Here is a 23,562-nt window from a genome sequence, read left to right as displayed (position 1 = left end):
TTTCAAAACCAAAGGTTTCATCTTCAGGCAACTCCACAAATAAATATTTGTGTATATATATATTGTATATTGTATATATATATTGTATAAATATTGTAAATATTTATTTGTGGAGTTGCCTGAAGATGAAACCTTTGGTTTTGAAAGGCCTCGCCCAAAAAGTAAAACAATTTGGAAAAAGTTGTGTTTTTATTAACATATAGTAATATTTAAAGAATTTTCCAATTGCTCCAAGAGTCTACAAACCGTTACTAGTTTTATTAAGTAATAAATATAATAATGTTTAGAATGCATCACTTTGTGCAAAGATACTTAAAAAAAATTAAAGTATGATATAAATATTTCTGCTGTATACTAAAACACCTTTAAAACTAAGTCTGTTTTAAATTTTTGGATTATGTTGTATTTTTAAATTAGATTTACGAAACAGCTAATGCAAATACTATAAAAAATATTATTTTTGAAAATGTATAGTTGTATAGATAATGTAAATAACATTTTACTTGGGGCATTAATGAAATGGCAGTTACATAAATATGGTAAGGTTTCAGAGTAAGGCCTGCATACGGTACGAACTAAAGGTGTATCCTAAACATCAACCTATTAAGAAGAAATTAGCTCGAGTCTGTGAAAGCAATTACCACTTCTGTTACTGCTCCTCGTCTCCCCATCGCTTTTATGGCCGCCTCACCCTCCCCTGATCCTCTACACTCCATTAACTCCTGCCAACCTACCTTAAGTATCTAAGTCTCTATTAAGGTGCGTGCCCAGTTGCCAAGTTAATCATTTTAAGTAACAAGAAAGACATAAACTTATTTAATATAGGAGGGTCAAACTATCATGTTGTTTAGAAATAATAAGAAAATCGGGGCCTTTTATCCGCAGAATTGAATATACGTTATATATATATATACGTGTATATATATATATATATATATATATATATATAAACATCCTGCTCTTGAAACCTTTTCTTTAGACCCTGACAACTGGCAGGTGAATTCTCCGCTTCCATAGTACTTGTCCATGCTTTGTCTGGGAGCTTCACCTCCTTTTCTACAATAGTGGTTATGAATTTATTAAGTTGTGTGTATATATACACATTAAAGTCATTTAAATTTTGCCTGAAACCAATGAAAACACGATGTGTTCAAAACCTTCAATATTTAACTGCAGAGAAAAAAAGCTCGTTGAAAACAAGTACTTTAATATTTCACTTTAAACCTTGAAGATGGAAGGTTTGAAGTATATATTAGATTATTTATAGTTTTAGTTCTCAAGATCCCAGAAGGGTGTAACTTTACACACATTTTTATTATGCTTTCATCAGTCTACCGACACAAGCTATACATTAGACCGGTAGTAGATGACAATAGCCGAAAGTAGACGATTGTGACCTACGTAGACTTATCAGACATCGCATATACTTAAATATTATATATTGTCTCAATAACGTGAAGAATGCAAACACAACTATGCTCCCCCAATACCTTGTACCCGATGCAGACACATTTTTAACGAAGAAGACTTTAGAAATCTATTTATGTATTTTTTGTGGATTTTTTTGTTTTTATTATTATGAAGACTGGAAATAAATTACAATGGACAAAACCGGACACCGGAAATTCATTAGAACAGTATGAGTTTTTTTACTTAAATTTTTATATCTACGTGAGTAAATATTTTGATCGTAACAGTATGCAAAAGTCATCTCTAATGTATGAAATATTGAATTAGTATATATATTAATTTGAACCAGCAGTGTTTTATGCGTGATAAACTAAAATTAAAACGAGTCATAATTTTGTTTATATTAGTGCATATATACATCCGATTAGAGCTTATCCTAGGCCCTAATCTTATTAAGTATTAACACTGCTCTAAATCAACTCAGTGTCAAATGAAATTGTAGGAGCTAATAAAATAGTATTCAGTTTTTAAAACAAATTTGAGTATTTACTAATGCATCAAAATAGTTTCACTATATGATTTGAGGGCTGCAAAACATTGATAAAATTTAAAGTCGAATTTTTATGTTTATGACTAGAGGATTTAAGTACCAATCACTGACTAACTACTTTTCTTAGAACCGTTTACTACCTCATTTTAAAAAGATATGCCTACGGTAGACCAGTTATTCATAATAAAATTGCGTAAAAAACTATGGGTAATTGCGAGTTTAGAATTAAATAAAAAAAGATCAAAAAACTCTAGTTTTTTATGAATGTTTTGTATTTTTAACAACATTTTAAGATAAATAACTAAGGTTGTGGTAAGGTTAGCCGGTCTGCTGTCATAATGCGCACAGCTGTCGTAGTAATAAATTACAAAGTAATTATAGTTTACTTCTTCCCGTCAAGTCTTGTTACAAAACTTTTTAACATTTATCTCAAGGCAAACTTTAAGGAATAACAACACAATTGAAAATTTCTTTTGTGGCGTAGATTAATAAATAATTTTAACGAATCTATAGTTTCCTCTGAATTGAAAAGTTTTTATAAAATAGCTTTTAATTATTCACGCCTTTATAAGTTATATATTACACATTTTGCTTACATTTTTTGCATTAAACAGTAATAATAGTGTTTATTGCTTCTCCTATTATAGGATAGACTAGTCAATAAAAATATTTATTTAATAAATTGAACATATCAGTGAACATGGAAAGCACGACATGAACTGTGTTTTAATACTATACTGGCTCTATATTAATAATAATTATATTCACCTAAGTCATACACGTCTAATTCACTGACTGACAATCTATACCTCTTAAGTACTTATTAAGCTTGTTATAGGTACTGAAAACTTGCTAATTATGAGTTTTATGACTTGGAATGTTTTACAAATTTTTTTTATAAAAACTGTTGTTGTATGTTAAATTAAAAATTTATATAAATTATTACAAATAATAAATATTGAAATATATATATATATATATATAATATATATTTCAATATTAATAAATTAATTAAATTAATACATTCTCATGTACAAGCTTTGGATTAAAAAATATTTAGAAATATAAGTTCCTTCAGTTTCGTTCTTTTCTCTATTCATGAAAGTTACCTTAAAGAGCTATGAGATAATCTTGAAATATTGAACAAACCCAAAATAAAATGGACAACCTGTGATATTTGTGGCCAAACCACAAGTTAATTTATCTTTTAATTTATTGTGCATGCACTGTGCATAGGAATTATTGTGGCTATCACTATAAATCTGGGAGAAACTTAGCCTCGATGACCGGTTTCCTCGATCACTTCGGCTATCTTGCCCGAGTTTAGGAACCTATGATGGAAACATGTCGAATCATGTGTTGAAGAAAGACTTTATGAAGTTAGTGAGGTGTTAAATTTCATAATTTTTTTTAATTCTAAAAAACTTTACTAATAATTTGCAAAGTTTCACAGCATGATTTTATTAATGCGACTACCATTTTCTCTGTGGTAGATCTTGCTTAGATTTACAGCAATATCCTTTATTCGGTAACTGGTACTACCTTTACATCAGAATGCTGTCTCACTCTCATCATCTCTACTCATATAGAGAGATAGTTAATGCCAATGTGGTCAATCCAATACTATTCTCGATCCAATTTAAACCGAATACCCCCAAGCTACTTGAGAAAATGGTATGCTGACTATCTTAGAGGAGAGATTTTCACACTTTCTAAAGCCAGTTGTATTTGAAAGAGCACCGGAACTCGTTCCTGTTGCCTGATCATGCATCTTGAGTTAAAATTTATTGCTGAAACTAACTACTCATGTAATATCTCTTTAAAACTTATACATCCATAGTATATACAAAGTAATTGTTCAGAAAACTTGTTTTATGCAGTGGCTCAGCTTGGCCCTAGAAATGACTATAACGATTTTAGGTTTTGCCAGTAAAAAAAGGAAAGAACCATTTTGACATCTATAAAACGATTGCAGCAAATGTATTGAATGAAAATAAAGAACTCTCTGCCTCTGCAGTGATATTTGCTGCTGGTGAACTAAAGAATACCGAATCATGGAAAATACTGAGTAGTATTAAGTGTAGGTATACGTCAATGACTATGTGTACTCGGCAAAATAAAATGGAGCTAAACTAAACATTCACAATGTTTTACCCCTATCCGTCATTGATTTTAAATTTGTAGTTTTACATAATTATTACGTGTAGTGTACATGCCATCTTTTATACAAACCGAAGTGTGAGTATTACTGATTGGTATATTGTAAAATCTAGTAATAAGGCTAGTGATCAATTTTGCCTCTCTACTTATACTGGTTGATGTAATTTAGGAATTTGATATACGTGATGTATATATATTTATTGTAATGTAAAAAATAATAGTCCATAATTAAATTCACATGCGAAAAAAACTATTAATGCGTTTTCCTATTTACACTAAAAAACTAAAAAACTACTTCACATAAGCTACTGGGAAATAAGCTACTTGAGGACATTCTTTCATTATTTGTGTTAGCCTACTTCTTGTATAGATAAATTACTGTGCGAAGAGAATGTACGATAACGAAACTGACCACATTTTAACAAGCATCTAAAATTATTCTATTAATAACTACAGTAAAGATACTCGTAAGTTAAAAGATCACATAAATCTTTTCTTTAGTATATCGTTTACTGTTACTGCCAGCCTAGTATGGAAACTCTTCACGATGATATTGGTAAAAACGTAGTCTGGCAAACGTTTTTGTTTCAGGATCGAGGTCAAAGAAATTATGTTTGGGCAGCAGGTGTGATGCGGTCTGGGTATTGGTGGCATATTTTGAGGCTAAATATAGGAATAATCACAATGAATATTTCATTTGTGTATTATAAATCAGTGTTTTATGAGATTATTTAATTTATGACTAACCTTTGCTCTTCCCTATTACCATACTGCCTTTGCCCTACAAATTTTTTAAGTTGTGTTGTGAATATTTCATTTATATTTATTTATGGTATTGTAAAATGCTATGTTTCTATTCAAATAATTTTTTTTATACTTTTCTTAACTATGTTGAACTTGTATTGAGGTTAAAGATAAACACGTATTTCGTACTTTTAAATACACCTCTAAATATCAAGTTAATTTGAGTCATTTCAAATGTGATAAATTCTTTCTATGTTTTAGGATTTAATAACACACTCATGAGATATTTCAAATAATACTGGTATGAAGCTAAAGGAAATTTATAGTACATAATAATAAATTTTATTTATTTGACACCACCATATTTATAGTGTCCCAGAAAAATAAATACATACATTCAAAGAAAGGAGTTTGTTCAAGAACGGGTTCAAAAACTTAAAAAAGGAAATTAGCAGTAATAAACATTTTAAGACTATTGTAATCCCATATGCTGAGATATAATTTAAGTTTTATAGGCGTGTTTTCATAATTGCATACAAATTATTAAATAATTCTTAGTAAACCCACATAGAGACACCGAAACAGTACTAATTTTCTATAAAATATCAATACTTCGAGATTGGACTATATTCACTAACTTTAGGATTGTTTCAAAAATGAATCATAGGTCATCAGACTATATAAAAGTAGCAAAGAACTAAGTATTATGAGTTTTATTAATATGATTTTAAAACAATAAAGCTTAATTTCCTTCCGAAATGAATTACGGAGGTCCCTCTCTTCAAATTACTATTGATAAGCAGGAAGGTATTATGAAATCCTATTTCAAAGCTCAACATACTGACCATTAAAATTACTTATGGAATCATCTAAAACCTAACAAATTATTAAAATTTACCGTACAGCGAATGTCCGTCTAAATAATATATTTTTCGGAAATGGAAATATTACACCATTTTATGCTGATAAAGTACGTAAGAACCCTCGCAGCTCATATAGTATAATATTTTTTTATATATTGACACACAGCTAATAATGCTAACATATAAATTAATGTAATCTAATTTATTTAACTGAAAAAAGAGGTTTTTTTGCAACATAGACTAATACCACTGCCATATATTAGTGGTTAGCTCTGATATGGAATACATTATCGCCACAACGACCGTGGGTTACCGCTCTGACAGCGATACTTCATACCTTGGGCTCCCAGTTTATTTATCATTGCAGGGCGTTTAGTTACAACATTTATTCAGTAAAACTCTGTATTTATCCAGAGCTACCTTACTAGTGAGTAACAATTACTAGGAAAATAATAAACTCAGCTATATAAGATGTTTAAAATTGTTTAATATAATGTGTAATAAAGCTAAATGTGTTTTCATTCTTATTTCCGTATCATATTGCCAGAATTGTTTCTATCTTTTTAACAAGGTAATATGTTTAACTAATATTCATAGGTAATTATAATTATAATAAGTTATACATTTTCTTGTTTAAATATAAGTAATAATTACGTTAAGGATTTCGGCCAGGAAATAGTAGTTACCTACTGCTTTGCACACAAAGTGTGGATAGGGAACACGTTGGATATATTGTAGCATAGCTTACATACATTTGAATTGAATTTTGACACTTACGTTTTTAATATAATAGAAAACAAACGGAATTAACTTTAAAAATTATTATCAACATTCCAGTAAGGTATTTCTTAAAGTAATTTAAGTTAATAATGTAAACAATGAAACAGTTTTAATTCAGTATGTCTACTACAGTATTATATACTTTACACAAAACATGAAAATCAGAGTTAGAAATCAACAAATATATTTTTTTGAAAATTCTCTGATGCCTTTGTTTTTTCACATTACAATACAGTAACTTCCTTTCCTATTTAAAATATTCTAACCTTACTTATTTTTATGTTTGTAATATTTTCCTCAAACTTGTAAACACTTTTTAAATACTGATTTACATTGAGTTTTTGTAATATATAAATTACAAGTATGATAATATACATGATACATACATGATTGTAGTAATACGACAGATTCCATTTTTTATGTCATAAATAATAAATCAAAAAAAGAAGCAATCACGTAATATACGTAAAACTACATATGACAGGTATCATGAAAATGTATATGGAAGTAGTACCCAATAAAAAAATACTAAGAAATAAAAGTTTGATGTCTGTACTGGTCAACCACCGTTTCTACCACCGTTGAACAGATATCATTGAAATATGATTGAGTTAATGAATCGTCTGTCTGTCACACATTACAACTCAAACAGACGACGCCGTACTACGGCGACAACACATTACACCATGATCTATTCCCTGGGGAGGAAACCTTTCCGATTTAACCAGATCATCAGTGAACAAGACATGCTTATATCCCCACGCAATTCTCTCTCCTGCAGTAGATGTGAAGCATGTAACCTAAAAAATTAGTTTAATCACACTCTTTAGGATATAAGCTTTGTTTCTGATACGGATCTCCATATAAAGAATTTATGTGGACTGTGAAATAGAACAAATGGATTTAATGATTAATGAGTCTTCTTGTTTAAACATCTTCAATTTAAAAGATATCCTTTTTTATATTTATGATAGTCGACCCAAGAAAGCAATAGTCACGTCTACACAGTGCCGAATAGTATTTAGTTACTTGGAATTGTAGTTACTGGATTTTTATCCAATCCAGTATATTTTATGCATATTTTTTTATAAGTGTTTAAATTTACAATCACAAGAGCATTGATTTACAGACACAAAAAATATATTATTTGTAACTGTAGAATATACATTTCATGCTATTGCCACCATAAGTAAAATTTAATCTCTAAATTGTGATATACATCCTTATAAAATTAAAAATCCATCACTTTTTAAACATAGTTTGTGTACCTGTAATTGATTAAACCTGTATTTACTTAACAAATATCACACTACATTAGTTAATACGATTATTACTCTAAAAAACTTTTGTTTAAGTTTGTAATCAAGAAACAAAATTTATTTCATCTTAATCTAATTTAATGAATTATAAAAATTAAGTAAAGAGTTTAAAATTAAGTTTCAGTCTATTGTAATTGATCTCTTATTGGCAGTTCATGGAGATGAGGACATTAAATGAAATTTTCAATCTGTTTCAGGCTACTGGTGCCTGAAGGACGTGGCCCTGAGGGTTCCCGAAGCCGTGAGGGCGGGGGACAGTCTCACACTGAGCTGCGACTTCATCTTGGAACAGGAACATCTGTACTCAGTCAAGTTTTACCAAGGCGACACCGAGTTCTACCGCTATGTCCCTGAGGAGTCGCCGCCGACTCGCGTCTTTCCCATCGAAGGAGTCAATGTAGATGTAAGTACCGTATATTCTACGTATTGGTTCCTACTCAATAACTGTGTTACTCCGAATAATTCCCTTAGACTTTTTAAAACTTTAAAGTTATATCAAACCAATAATAATCATTTACATATATTTATTGTTATTTGAAAATGTATAGGATAGTTTAAGCATATTTTCTTAATTATTCTAGGATATATTTGATCACTTCAATTTGATTTCTGATATTAATGAACGACCTACAAGAAGGGGAGCCAATTTACTATAAATTCCAATTCATAGATAAACAGCTTTTTAAATGGTCGTTTACTGTTCAGCCTTGTGGCCTAAAAGGCTCTCCCTGATGATATTAGAAGAATTAAGAGTCGTATGTACTTCGGTGCGAGGGTCAGGGACTTGCTACTGGTGGGACTGTGGGGATCAGGGGCGATTAAGTTTGCAATGTGAGCTCAGACAGTGTTCGGAGCGGTTGAATATGTTAATTTATATGTATATACGAGGTATGGCTATTAAATAACGGGACTGATATTGTAAAAAACTTTTTTTCATTTTAAACATAATTAATTATTATCACCTTTCAATATACACCCCTTCTCTATCCCTGCAACGCTCCATGAGAATTTTCCATTGTTGGAAACAATGCTGAAAGTCATCTTCTGTCAACTCTTTCAGGAGTCTTGCCGTTTTTTTTCTTGAACAGCTTCTACGGATTCAAATCTCGTACCTTTCAATGCAGATTTCACCATAGGGAAAAGATAAAAGTCGCATGGTGCTAGGTCTGGCGAGTAAGGTGGATGTTCTAACACTGGGATGCTGTACTTGGTCAGGAACCGCTTGACAGATAACGCGGAATGAGCTGGCGCATTGTCTTGGTGCAAAATCCATGATTTGTCCTTCCACATTTCGGGTCATTTTTTTTCTTACTCTTTCACGTAGTTTATTAAATACCTCAAGATAGTAATGTTGATTAATTGTTTGACCTTCAAGTACCCAGTGAAGGTACACAATCCCACGAATGTCGAAAAAACAGTCATCATTGCTTTAAATTTTGACTTGCTCATTCTTGCTTTTTTGGCTCTCGGTGAAGTTGAGGTCTTCCAATGAATGGATTGGCGCTTCGTTTCCGGATCATAAGTAAAAACCACAATTCATCACATGTTATTATTCTTTCCAATAAATTTGAGTAATTTTCAATAGCATTAAAAGTGTCAGTACAAACATTTTTACGAGCTGCTTGTTGATCAATCGTAAGAATTTTTGGTAACCATTTTCGCACACACTTTTCGCATGTTAAAATTGTTATGTAAAATTTTTTCGTACACATTCTTTATCAATGCCTACAGATTCAGAAACTGCACGAATGCCTAATCGTCGGTCAGACCGTTTTTGATGTTGAAGGACGACCTGGCCGCGAATCATCTTCCACGTCTTGTCAACCATCTTGAAAACGCTTAAACCATTCAAAAACACGAGTCCGCGATAAAAATTCACTGACATACACTTCTTTTAGTAAATTATAGGTTTCGGTAGCGGTTTTTTCAAGTTTAACTTGAAATTTAATAACAATTCGTTGCTCTATTATTACGCTAACCATTTTTTCCGGCAAAGCAAAATAACAACACTTACATAAATGAAGGTTATGACACAACGATGTTGTTTACAGAAACGAGACTAACTGCATTCTAAAGAGGAGGTTGGCGCATGCGCACTCGTTCCACTGCAGCGTCAGTCCCGTTATAGCCATACCTCGTATATATTTATTTATTTATATTTCATTGTGAATGATATCATTAAGTTCATGAGTTATTTTATGTGTTTAATCATTTTTTACAATTTATTTTAAAGTATAAGTATGTTAACAGTTTTATTGTAGATTACCTGTATGTGATATTAGGTTGAGAGAGGTAGAGAGGGCTTTTTAGAGATCTAACTCCGCCTCTTTAACAAAGGAATTTTTATTTGACTTAAATAAATTTTACGTCACAAATAATATTTTTTGTTTAAAGTTTAAGGCTAATATTAGAGCGTGTTTTTAACTTCGTTATGAACAGCAAACCAAAATTTATTTGTTGTTATTTTAAAGGGTTTTCTTTTACTCAAATGACATTTTAAACGCACAATTATGACATTAAACTTTTATAAGAGGAATTATAAATACCCATTTGCGATATTTTCCTGCTTCCTTGAAATAAAAAGCGTACCCTCTCGGATCAAAAGGCACACTCACATCTCTCGTAAAATTATTAGTGAAGTTTTTCCCTCAATCAAAAAAGTACACGCCAAGCGTTCCCAGTGTGTAATAAATACGCAAAAATGCAACAATTTAAATTTCGTATATTCCTGGTTCAACGTATATCTGTTACGATTAAATACTGGTGGTTTTGTAAGAATACGTACAACCATCATTTAAAAAAAGACTCTTTAGTTATTGTTTGTGTAACAAAATATTAAAATACAAATAGTGTTACTCTCTATTTCCTGACATAAAATTTAATCATTTGTAACGTTTAAAACATATATTTGTAATAAACTCTAATGCAAATTTATACCTGGAACTACACAAGATAATTCAAATTATAACAAAATTATCATTGCACGTTTAAAAAAGCACACATATATTTTATTAAAGGAATAGCTCTACTTATAAGAAAAGGCATTGCAATAATAGGAAAACATAATCGTTAAAATAAAAAAAGTACCGCATGACGGTTTCAGCATCAAAGATGCTATCATTTTTTATGAATTAAAATACCTTATGGAAGCAGTTGTTGAAATCATTTACAGTTAAAAGCCTCGTGAACTAAATTTTAAACTATTAGAGAATTGTCTGTTTCTATTACTAAAATATGCAAAATCTGTTTGCTTAAAAACTATTTTCTGTTACGATTGCGTTAGTATTATTACAGACAAATGTTACATAAACAAGGACGTATAATGAAGTATGACTAACTTTGAAATGTAAATGTATGTCCCTTTACAAAACTTAATTAGAAAATATTAACGTATTGTTATTTTAACATTGTTAATACAACTATTTCACCTTTTAATAAATATTTATATAGGAGTGTAAATCGTCTACAATTATACATCAATATTACAGTTAAATGATGAAAATTATACAGAATCCTTTTCATGGTATATTTTTTTCCTTTACTTATATACGTTAGAATAATCTGTATAAGTTAGTTTAGCTCAAAATGTATAATGTGGGACAATATTACTATTAGGAATAATTCTTTACTTGCAAAATTGTTTGTTGATCATAGTTACAATAATCTTTATTCATGAATTAGTTATGAATAACCCAGCAGGCAAAGCATAATAAATATATAATTTCCTAGAATTATAAAGCTATATCAGACTTCAGTCTTGAGATAACTTCATGTTGGATAGTTCTATAATTTTTTTAATTTTTAGTACATACTTATGTAAATTCAGTTTCTTAGACTAAAAAGTGTTTTGTTTTAAGTACCTACTTTTAATTAATTTGTGTACAGATTGATACATAATAACATAAATACATAGCTAGTTATTAATATGTTGTGACGATTTGACAATATACTTTATAAAAATGTAAACCACAGCTTGCTAATGATTATAAATAATAGTAATAGTAGAAGTTACAATTTTTTATTACTGGTACCTTTTTATACTGTTTAGTTTTAATGGCATTTTATATAGGGGTTTCTTTAATTTTATTACATGGTATGCAGTTACATAAATTGTTTATTCAATTAAACAAGTGGAAGTCATTTACAATTTCATAGTAGTAAACACAAAAATTAGTCTAATATTCCTAAAACACATATGCAAATTAATAATTTACAATAAGTTCAACGAATTCAATGGTAATATCATTACTAACATAATAATAGTTATTAATGTATATTGTACATGCACATTGTTCAATTTTTTGCTTTTCGTTTATGCACGGACAACTAAGAATGTGAGCAATCTATGTGCTTTTGCGATACAAAACGTTTTATTAGTATAACTAGTACAGTTTATGACAGAGGGGAATAATAATTGTCTTCTATCTATTTATAAACATAAATCATTCATACTCTTTACACTATATACAATAAAATAGACTTTAATTTTATTCACCATCAATACAAGTATAATTATACAATATCAATTTAAATACACAATTTAGAAATTAAATCCATTGTTTCAATAAAGTATTTTAATAAATAAATGAAAAAGGCCTTTATTAAAGAGACAGAGTTCGAGCTATTAGGCCCTCTGTACCACTCAATCTCAATTTAAATCTAAAAAATAATCTTTAAATTCTTAACATTAGAACTTGAGGTACATATATTACATTGTTTTAATAAAAACAGCTGACTGATTGTATTGTTTTAGCACATGGTTGGTGGTAAAGCCATATAATGTTAAAAAAATCTGCATGCGTGCTTTTTATATATATTTTGATTCCAGCATATTTAAATTTCTTTAAATACTGAGACAGTATATTTTTTAAGAACCGCTTTATAATATTAACGATAATGTGCAGCATGAGATGCAAATTTCAATATGCAGTATTAGATAATAAAAATTAACTAGTTTTAAAACTATATGAATAGAAAGGAAAGCCCTCACTCTTTCACCCATAATTCATTATCCCACTTCTCTTTATTACAGTGAGTTAAAATTCGGTACAGGTATGCCTGGTGACACGTAGAAAGTTTGAAAATTTTCATAAGGATAAAAAAATCTATTATATGAGTTTAAATAGAGCTAAAACACCTGAAAGTGTACGTTTTTACACTTCTCGATGCTCTAAAAAGGCCAAATTTGACAAACACATAACTAATTCTCTCAACAGACAATTAAAAAATATTTGATAAATATAACTTTTGTGTAGTAACTGAGATAGTTTTCGAACCCCCCAAACATACCCTTATAGGTTGAAATGCGGTTGCAACACCTAGAAACACTATATTAAGTATTTACCCTCTTGCTTTCCTAGGAATGTAAAATTTGACTTGCTGAACTATACAGGCTATAATCTTTTCTCTTTTTCACCAAAGAAGACAGTCCACACCTATGTATTTACGTATATATTCTCTTGGTCAGGACAGCAATGCAAATTCCTTTTGCATGAATCTTGACAGGAAAAAGATTGCAAGGCCATTAGGTTGAGAATTTTTATTTAAGTTTGGCTTCTAAGACCGAATATACTTTTACCCGTGTGGAAACAAAGAAAACTCTATCCTGGTAAGTAAAATATAACTGATCAGTATACTGGAATATCTTTCAGTGATGATACTTAAATTCAGGAATGTTTATTGTGCCATTCAAAGGGGAATCCATGGACGTATCTGTAATTAATAGGAAATCGTGTGTTAAGCCGCGGGTCTAGCTAATAGATATTCTCTGCCAGATTACAGATAACAAGATAAGATACAAATCTATAATGAGTCGTATATAATTTTCCCTAGATTTCAAGATCCAACAGCAGTTCTGTGACCCTGAGTAACGTCCACAGAGATATGACAGGATACTACAAGTGTGAGGTGTCTGCTGATGCGCCTCTATTCCACACTGGTATCAAGACCTCTTTCGTCACTGTCACAGGTTGGGCTGCACAAATGTTGTAGTAAGAAATTATTTGATAATTGTAACATTGGTTGTATTTTATCAATTTTTTTAAATACTGTTATACTCTTGTACGTTGCATGTTCGAAACTTGACTTTGAGTAATACGTAGTGGTTATATCATATTAATAATTAAATAAATAATTACTAATCATATTTTAAAAACAAAAAATAACAGTAATTGTCTGAAAGAAAAAGTATAATTTTGGTGACATTCTATTAGATGTAACTAAATACTATAAACGTACACTGAATTACATTTTATACACTATAAAAAACAATGATATTTAAAGCAATTTTAGGTTAAAACAGATGTATTAACGTGTATTTACATTATAGTTTGGTAAAAATTTAGTGATAAAATAGGCTCAAAGAACAGTAAAGATGCTAATTTAGCAATATTACAACAGTTTAAATGTTAATATAATAAACACAATAAAAAATAAAATAATAACAATATTACACTAAACACGAATTTTACAGCTTACACTTCACGGGAAGTTAAGTCACTAATATAACTTTATATCACCGTTAATACTATATTTTAAATGCTTTGCTTACGTATGCTTTAAAAACTCTCATTGAAAACATGAAAATTCTCCTATCCCTGCATGTAATGAGATATTTACATATTATATAAAACATGCAACGGATATGAACTAAAATTGTTGGTTTGTTTTTTACTGTTATGGAATACTGCACAATCATGTTTACAACTTGTTGATTTAAACAATTTCATGGTACCTACCTTTTTTTAGAGGAACCATGGGCTCTTCCTGCTGTTACAACGGAAAAGTTCAAATACAGCCTGGGAGAGAAAATTCGAGCTAACTGTACCTCCCAAGGTGGATACCCACCGGCCAACCTTACTTGGTACATCAACGGCCAACAGGCAAGTAGTGGGTTGATCTAAGTATTAATTTGCAGAAATATCTTTCAGTCTCTCTGGCTGTTTATATAGTTTTTACATTGGTTACATATAATATAGTTAGTTCATCAGTCAATAAAGAATATAATATGATTCGTGATTAGATGTGACGACTAGATATTTACTTGCCAAAACGTAAGTCAAGTTATTAGGTAGCGAAATGGCCAATTCAAACTACTAGGATTACGAAAAAAAGAATGTAATTTGCTAAAATTATTATCTTGGAAAAGATAATGGAAGATACTATGTTTCCCCAACTAAACACTATTTTTCAATATATGAAATTTACCCTCATCCTTAGATGTCAATATTGTTATTACATAGGGGTAAACAAATACAAAATCTTCAAATTAAGTGTGGCAAATTGACTTGATCTAACTAAATTAAAATAAATTTGATAAAAGTGTGATTCAGCTGTTATGTGCTGGCATCACACACCAAGACTTTGAGACTAACCATAACTAAAACATAGGGCCGAATGCTTTTGTCCTTCACTCGTCCCCCTCCCCAGCGTCGCTTTGTTTTATTTAGTTTTTTTTTTTTTTTTCAGGTGACGCGCCACAGTATCGTAAGAAGTATCTACATTGATTTTCTTCCCAGTATAAACCTTTCCCCAGTGCGTGCGAGAGTGTTGCGGTTCAGTTGCAATTAATGTATTCTCATGAATCTGAACGTTATGCTATTATTGTATGTCTGGTATTTGCCATACTTGTATTCTTTTGTTCTTTAACCTCATTTGTTAGGGATTATGACACTTGAGAAAGAGTATATTTACCCTCGGATTATTTTGTTCCATTTTTGAAACAAAGCATAGATCTCAAATCCTATAATGTATTTAAATCATCCCTCACTAATAATATGTAAAAAAACTATAAATAATATTTTCGGTATTGTAGTTTTATGTTTATAAGATTTCAGGGCACATATCGTAGATTTTAATTTAAAGCTAGTCATTTATTTTCCATTGTACAACATACATAGTAGTTTTTATTACTAGATAAGTTTATTTAAAAAATTTGCGATAATCATAAATTAACGAAAAAGCATTATAGAAACATATCATCTCCTTGTAAAGGTACCTGTATTAACCACACAACGGTGTGCCTACGATAACAGGTATTTCCACATTAAAAAGGTAATAGAGTACGTTCTTTATGTAAAATAATAATGCTACTGTATTATATGGATAATTTTTTTATTATTCAGCTAAATGTAATTCATTATTCATAACAATTAAATTAAATTAACTATTATATTCCCTTTGTATATTGTTATATTATTGAACCACAAAAACAATCATTTATTAATGTATTATTATATTTTTGTTATTTACAAGATAAATTTGTAAGTACATTGTAAGATTTGTATACGTATTTATTGAAGTATTACAAATTTATTACACATTTTTACATGAGAATTACACATTCCTATGCCAAATATTTTCTATGTGATGCAAAAGTTTTGTATTTTTAATTTAAGTAATTTTAATGGTAGGAATATGAATATTATAATTGTTTTAAACATTTTACAAATTAAGTGATACAATAATTGTGTTAAACTGGTTGTACCTCTAATGATTTATTTTCTTTTAAACAAATGATGTACGATAAACCTATTATTCTAAAATAGTTTTTATTTCAAAGGGTTTATTCTTTTTAAGCTCCGTAGTAGTAAAATTGTAAGTACAACTGAATAGGTCACACAACGCAAACACGAGTTCCAATTTTTTGAGGTTAGTAAAATAATTCTTCTGCTTCTGTAACAGGTAAAACACTCCCCGCTAGTGAAGGTACTGTACGAGACAATGCGTGGTACGCGGCCTGATGACTCAGACACAGCTGTGCTGAGGCTAGAAGTAGACTCGTCCCCCAAAGTGTTCTTGGAGGGGAGGTTGCGCCTGCGCTGTCTGGCCACTCAGTTCACTCTCTACCGGCGCAGTACAGAGCTGGACATCGTGGAGGACACACCTCAACTAGCGCCAGTGTTGGGCCCTACAGCTCCTCATCAGGGTGAGTCGGTCTCAGGTAGATCACTTTTATATAAATTACCATATGTTCTACCCAACAGGCCAAAACCAAGGTTTCATGCAACATTTCAAGCCTAAATTTTCATTCTTTTATTATTCTGCGGTAAGAATACACAGACAGATACTATAAAGAAGATTAAATATTTAATTAAATGATTAGACATGAACCATTACAGATCACTTTCTTGTGTATGTATAAATGAAGTTGCAAGGTAAGTTTGTGTACAGATAAAACTATTTTAGAAATTTTGTGTTATAAATATATATATATATATATATATATATATATATATATATATATATTATATATTATAAGATACATATTATATTCAATTTTTTTAACTGAGTTAGGTTTCATAGCAGTGTTTAAATAATAAAGTTCAGGTGAACTAGTGAGTATACTACAACGCGAGGGAATCCAATCTTTTCGCAAACATTTAATATTTACCTAACACTTTTTATGTTTTACTCTATGAATAAAGTTATTTGATAGTATTTAAAATCTCATATGTGTACGCTCAGGTTGTTTACAAATTATTTAACTCTGAGATTTTATCGTTTCGATCAAGTTTAGCTATAACATAAATAAAAGAATATTTGCTAAAGTCAGGCAGGAACTTAGTGTTGCCAATGTATACATGAAAATTTATAAAAATTTAAAATCCATAGGTTTGTTCGTTAATGCCATATCTTGCTGACAGGCATACACGCTCTCTACCTCAACGACCAATAGTCTTCATTAACGCTAAGATAATTACTAATAACCAAAAATTTACAATTGTACATTGTTTTATAAAATGTAGTAACATAACACTTGTTAAATTGAATAGTTAAGAAATTGCTGGCCATGATATAAGGGGCCTGTTACCACTGTCTGCTTTACTGAAGAGGCTAGTACAAACTTGACCTCTCCTTATTCCAAGGTGAAATAACTTAGATATATTACCCTCTATGCTCATGCGTCTCTAAAAGAGGCGATTTCTACCCCCGACCATACCCATTCTAAATTTCCAGGCATTTTGGAACCAAGCAAAAAAGTCCTTTTATTATTAAGACAAAAATAATAATAATAATAACAATTTCTTAGTATTACATTTCCCTAAAAATTTGTGTGCAAATTTATGTAAATGAGCTACTGAAATATTTTTCCAAAAGTTTTGTATTAAGAACTTATGTAGTCTGGAAATCCGATTGGTTTTATCTTATATTCGTAAATTGCTAACAATCAAAATGAAAATAATTTGTTAATACAGTCACATTGCATCATTAGGCTTATTGTTAAGGAAGTATACAACTGGAAATCAACCGAATAAACTAAATTAACATGAATACTTAAGTGTGTTATCTGAAAATTACGTATGAGATAACCACCACGCATCTACAGCTTCACAAAGTAGGCTATCATATTAGGCAAATAATAATCAACAATATAAAGCTAATAGTCGTCAAAATGCTATACAAATATGTTTAGATACAGAGTTATTATAGGATTTAGAAGTTTAGGAAAGAATCACCTGTACTGACACGGAATTGACATGCAAACATGGATTATATAACTTACTTACTATTTTTTACTATATTTATTATATATTTACGATAACACTTGTTATCGTACTATTTTTTTTACATAAGTATAATATTTTTTTTAATCTGTGGTGGAATATTACAAATAAATATGCTTTTTCTGTTAATAAGACATTTACTCGTTACTTATTTTATTATCTTCCAAAATATTTTATCACATATAATATATACTGTATAATTGTGATAAAATAAATATTACAGTATTTGTGCTCAAATTGTGCTGTTTTGTAGAATAACTAATATTAATTTTTATGAAGGGTTTTACTGGTAACTTCGTTCTTTGCTAGAAATTACCATAGTAATATTGTAAATTTGTACAACTGTGCAAAAAGACATTTATTAAAACATTAAAAATTTATGAATTTTGTAGCACAATAAATGTTGTATTAATATATGCATATATATATATATATATATATATATGAATATATTTATTTATATATGCATATATATATAAATATATATTCTTGAACACAATTATACTTGTATACGCTTCCCGTGCTTATCGTGTAGCATGGTCTTGGTTTTGTTTTCTTGAATCCTGGATATGTCATTCTACATTTCCCTTTTAACCCATCAAGGAAAATTCGTTTCATTGTGTCATTGGAAATATTCTTTAGTTAAAAGAGATTCAACGTTTCAGATTCGAACAGCGGAACCAGGACAAGCGACCTAATGTGCAGCTTCGTGTTCCTAGTAGTGCTCATGACGACCTGGATCGCCTCATCAGATCCTACGCTCCTGAGGTAGCCTCACCACCCCATCCAGGATGTATTGAGCTGTGACTAAGCCTACGTATATTAGGTTACAAAGTATTGTTAAAAGATACAAAAATCATTTGTATATAAATAAACTGCTGATTTGTAAATCAATAATGTAGGTTGTATGTGCCAAACTTAAGAAGACCCATCCAAGCGGAACTGGCTAGACACACAATTGTAGTCTAGGTATACGAATGTTGTACATGTGCTTTAATAGTACTCATACCATCCAATCTACAATCTAAGCTGTTTATTTTATAATTTACCCTTGTTTATGTTCTTTAGTTAGGGTATTAAGAAGCAATAAACATGTCATAAACATTGAAGACTCTTGGAGCAATCGGAAATACTTATAAATACTAATATATGTAAAAAATACAATACTTTTACAAATTCTTGTTTCTGGAGTCGCCTGATGATGAAACCTTTGGTTTCAAAACGCCTCGTCCAAAAAAATTTGGAAAAGTATTGTATTATTTTCATTTAGTAGTATTTATACGTCATAAACACGTTCATCGCTATCAGTGGAATTCATTGAAGAAAGCATATAAAATATAAACCAATACAACACAAGATAACAGTTCGGGAGGTAAGAGCTATATTAATGGTATAAGCAAGTTAAAAGAGTCCTGCCTAAAGAATAAATTGATTAATAAATAAAAAGTTGAAAACTATTTCCCACAATCTCTATTAATTTGGTATGACTTTCTTAATACCAAGAGACAAAACAATAATAGGCGTCAGAAAACGAGATAAAATGTATCGTATGGCTCACAATTTGCAGTCGTTTATAGATTTAGTTTATAGTGGAAAAAGCTAAATCTCCTCTATCGATTTGAGAAAATGTATCTTTTAGTGTTATTAAAATAGAAATTGTTCCGTATATAATTAGTTCTATATAATTTTAGGGTGAAACAATTTCTTAAATATTTCTGCTTTCTTTCATATATTTTTAGTAAACAGAACTCATACTTACAATTCAACTTAGTTTATTTGTTTAAGTAACCAATACTAATTGATAATAATTCAGAAGCCGACAGCAAATTTTCATTTTTAAAACCTACATTCTGACTTCTCTTAAAGTTCCTGGATGTGTTTTTTAACGGCAAGGGAATAGTGACACTAATTATGATGGAGATCAAAATTTGAGGGTAACAAAGGGTTAAAAATAATTCAATAATAATTTTTCTTCGAAATATTTCTACCCCCGCGACACCATTTGATTGGTTTTCTAACTATTATATAAAATTATTTATGTTTGTGACGTTAGGTTTTAATTGTATAAGGCTAGGGGAAATATATACTCTGAAACAGAAAAATATTTTATCGCCCTTTCGATACCTACTTGTGATGTCCACGAATTATTAATTGCTTCAGAAAAAATCCTGTACTGATTAAGAATATAGGCTCTGAGCTTTAACAAATACAATTTTCCATCAGCTTCCTGACTGTTAAACTATAAAGTGATGGAGTTTGTTATTAATTTTATAAATGTGAATATTTCAAATCGCATTCCGTTGGAACAGCTGAAATGTTTTACTTCAACTTTTTTCTTTATTATTCATGAAAAAGTTAAGAATAATATAAAACACATATTACCACACTTGCCCTGTAAATTCATTCGCTGATATGGATTTTACTACAGATGACAGTTTCATCTGTGAGGAAAAGTATACTTGTTATTCGTTGTTAAGAAAACTACAAAACACGGTAAGGCAACGAAATTTTGACAATATTAATACTTTTAATTCATTAAATACTTTAGCTGTGATTACACTTAATCAAATTAGTTATTTAATTTAGTGAAGTAAGATGTTACGTTTTATTTAAACGCCAGTAAACGTTAAGCTACGCAAGGACATATAGCTGTTGAGTCCTTCTTCTGCGAGAGGTTCATGCGATAGTACTTATAATTATTTATAGGTCATAAGTCATTTGATTATTTATATATACATATAGTAAGGGCGTCTCCCTTGCAGCTAAATGTTGGCGTAGAATTGTTAATTATAGTAGTAAATGTTTATAAATTGTTAATAAGAATTATAATTGTATAAAATGGCTTTCATATTCCTTAATAACTCCCAAATTCCTGTAAATGTAGAACTTTCAGAGTTACTTTCTGTTTATGTAATCCTTAAAATTTAAAAAATAGATTAATCCCGTGTTGTGTAACCTTTTTTATACTAGTGTATAGTTCCACCTTCCAATATTCTTTTTGAGAATTATTATGAAGCATTCACCTAGGGAGTGTATTTAAAGGTAGAATTTAGTTTATAATTTAATCTTAGACAGTTATTTTAATATTTATTTTATGTTTTCAAACTTGTACAAATAAATTAAACATTTTGTCTGAGTTCTACATTTACCGGATGGTTTGTATAGATTACTCGTTTAAAGTATTCCCTGGCAACAACCGCCATGTATATAAGAGGAAGAGTGTAGTCTAAGGTCAGGTCCATTGTTTGTAAGCTGCAATTTCGTTCCGTAGGGCCACTTTTTTGTAAACCTTACCATAATTGTAATAAATATACCATTTTCTCCAAACTGGTCCATTTATTGATAGCACCAAGCCATCATAATCATTATTTTTGTTCCTAAATTTACAATAATTTATCCAAATATACTCATTACAAAATATCATTAGTAATATTTGCATTTTTTAGATGTAGTAATGATGAAAAACCAATGGTTTACTTAGATTAATAAAATTTCATCTCTACATGGTATTTTATTGCTGATATTAGTAGTTATGTTGTATTTTCATTGCTTCCAATTAACAGATTAAGTTTATCTATCGCTAATTCAAAAAACTAAGAGTGATAAATAGATAACTTATAATATAATACAATGCCTACTAGATTTATAATCCATAGTCAATCTATATCTATATTATTAAACACAAATCTAATGGTGTGTGTGTGTTTGTTTTATCTAATCACGTTAAAATTATAGAATTGATTATAATGAAATTTTACATTAACTGAACATTATTGGCGTCTCTAATTAACATTTACGCGTTTTCTTATTCAGACAATCCTACCAGGCTAATGCCCACTGGTACCAAAATATGCAAAACTTCCCATCCTAGTCTCTAACGCTACATTGCAGCAACAGAAAATTATTAATTAAATGAGCCAGTTAAATGTAATAAACTTGTACTCTAAATTTAAAAATGTATTTTTAAACACATCTGAGTTTTCCCTTGAGAGATGAAAGCATCTCAGACCTGTTGCTTTTTACTGGCCGATTCTCAAAGGGAACATTCCGTGCGGCCTGCGAGGAGGTGAATAAAAAATTCTCACTTTCCTTAGAAACAAAACATTTGTGACCTCTATTAGGGCTAAAAAATGCGCATTTTTATAGGAAACACACCCTACACAAATTTAGATATTTTTACTATCGCAACAACAGTATTACCCAATATTGGCTTTGGAAATGTAATAAACTCGAGCCAGGAGTACTCATACACGTACAAAATTTACGAAAGCGTAATTAACTGCTCATATAATATAACACATTCATGCGCTTAATTTTTTGAATTTTTTTTAGTTTAATCTAACGAAACAGAAGCAATTCCAGTTCCCTAGTATCTTTTAAACTCTATCCTTTACGTCTTATTTTAGTTTACTATCCATTCCCTAATTAATGTATGGTATATAATTAAAATTATTATCAAGTATGACTAAAATTATATCAAAATTACTAACTGTGGAGTGAAATACATATAACCAGTTTAAGGATTTTAATTTAATTTATGAGTGTTTTAATTTTTACTTCAAATAGTATATACAAGTACTAATATCCCGTGAAGTAAACAGCAGTTGTTTGTAAAGAAAAATTTATATTATGTCACTAGTGATTCGAAACACAATTAATGTTTTATGCAACAGTGCAACGTTTTTATTTCTCACAATTAAAGGGAGAGATAATAGAGCTCATGTATTACAGTATTTTTTATTTATTAGGTACAACCAAAGTAATGTATGGAAAATTATCGGGAGAAGATATTTCTGCCATGTACATACGTTCGAGTTGAACTTTCACATAGTACAGCGAAAGCAGATGTATCACTTTTAGGTAACCCTATGGATGTCTAAAAGCGGCATGTCACTAACCGTAAGTGTTGAGTTAATTGTGTAAAAGGGTGGATTGATAGGTCTACTCTACGGCAAGGGATGAATTATTGAGAGGAGAGAGCTTCCTTATCGTTAACATGTCTTGTTAGCCTAAACGTGGGGGATTACTAGTCCCTACCCGCTTTGACTGGATGTGGCTGGACCAGAGCTAGACTACCCTTATTTCAAAGCGACATGGCTGTTATCCCCACTAAACATCCTGGACTCAGCAAACCTACTACCAATGTTACCAATCTGAAATCCTACCACTCCTGAACATGCACAAAGATCCTTTAAGGTCTCAATGTAAAGTGGGGTTTACTGAGCTTCATT

General features: G+C 30.1%; 1 protein-coding gene across 1 annotated transcript; it reads left to right on the top strand.

Moving 5' to 3' along the window:
• Positions 1 to 7,193: 7,193 nt before the first annotated feature.
• On the top strand, positions 7,194 to 21,658 carry LOC124368354. The gene is made up of 6 exons (XM_046825630.1): positions 7,194 to 7,302; positions 8,024 to 8,229; positions 13,659 to 13,794; positions 14,574 to 14,707; positions 16,509 to 16,752; positions 18,997 to 21,658. Exons 1-6 carry the CDS (start codon positions 7,194 to 7,196, stop codon positions 19,101 to 19,103), a joined length of 936 nt encoding a protein of 311 aa, XP_046681586.1. The 3' UTR covers positions 19,104 to 21,658.
• The last annotated feature ends 1,904 nt before the right edge of the window (positions 21,659 to 23,562 follow it).

The sequence above is a fragment of the Homalodisca vitripennis genome, chromosome 8 (genome assembly GCF_021130785.1).
Source record: "Homalodisca vitripennis isolate AUS2020 chromosome 8, UT_GWSS_2.1, whole genome shotgun sequence".
NCBI lineage: Eukaryota > Metazoa > Arthropoda > Insecta > Hemiptera > Cicadellidae > Homalodisca > Homalodisca vitripennis.
Note: the sequence above shows the minus strand (reverse complement) of the source record. Positions and strands in the feature narration are given on the sequence as shown.

Bases quoted from the DNA above. Each gene is read 5' to 3' on its own strand.
- LOC124368354 (XM_046825630.1), top strand. From the start codon at position 7,194: ATGATCTATTCCCTGGGGAGGAAACCTTTCCGATTTAACCAGATCATC. The intron at 8,230-13,658 runs GTAAGTACCGTA...AATTTTCCCTAG, and splicing joins TCGAAGGAGTCAATGTAGAT to ATTTCAAGATCCAACAGCAG. The intron at 16,753-18,996 runs GTGAGTCGGTCT...TCAACGTTTCAG, and splicing joins CCCTACAGCTCCTCATCAGG to ATTCGAACAGCGGAACCAGG.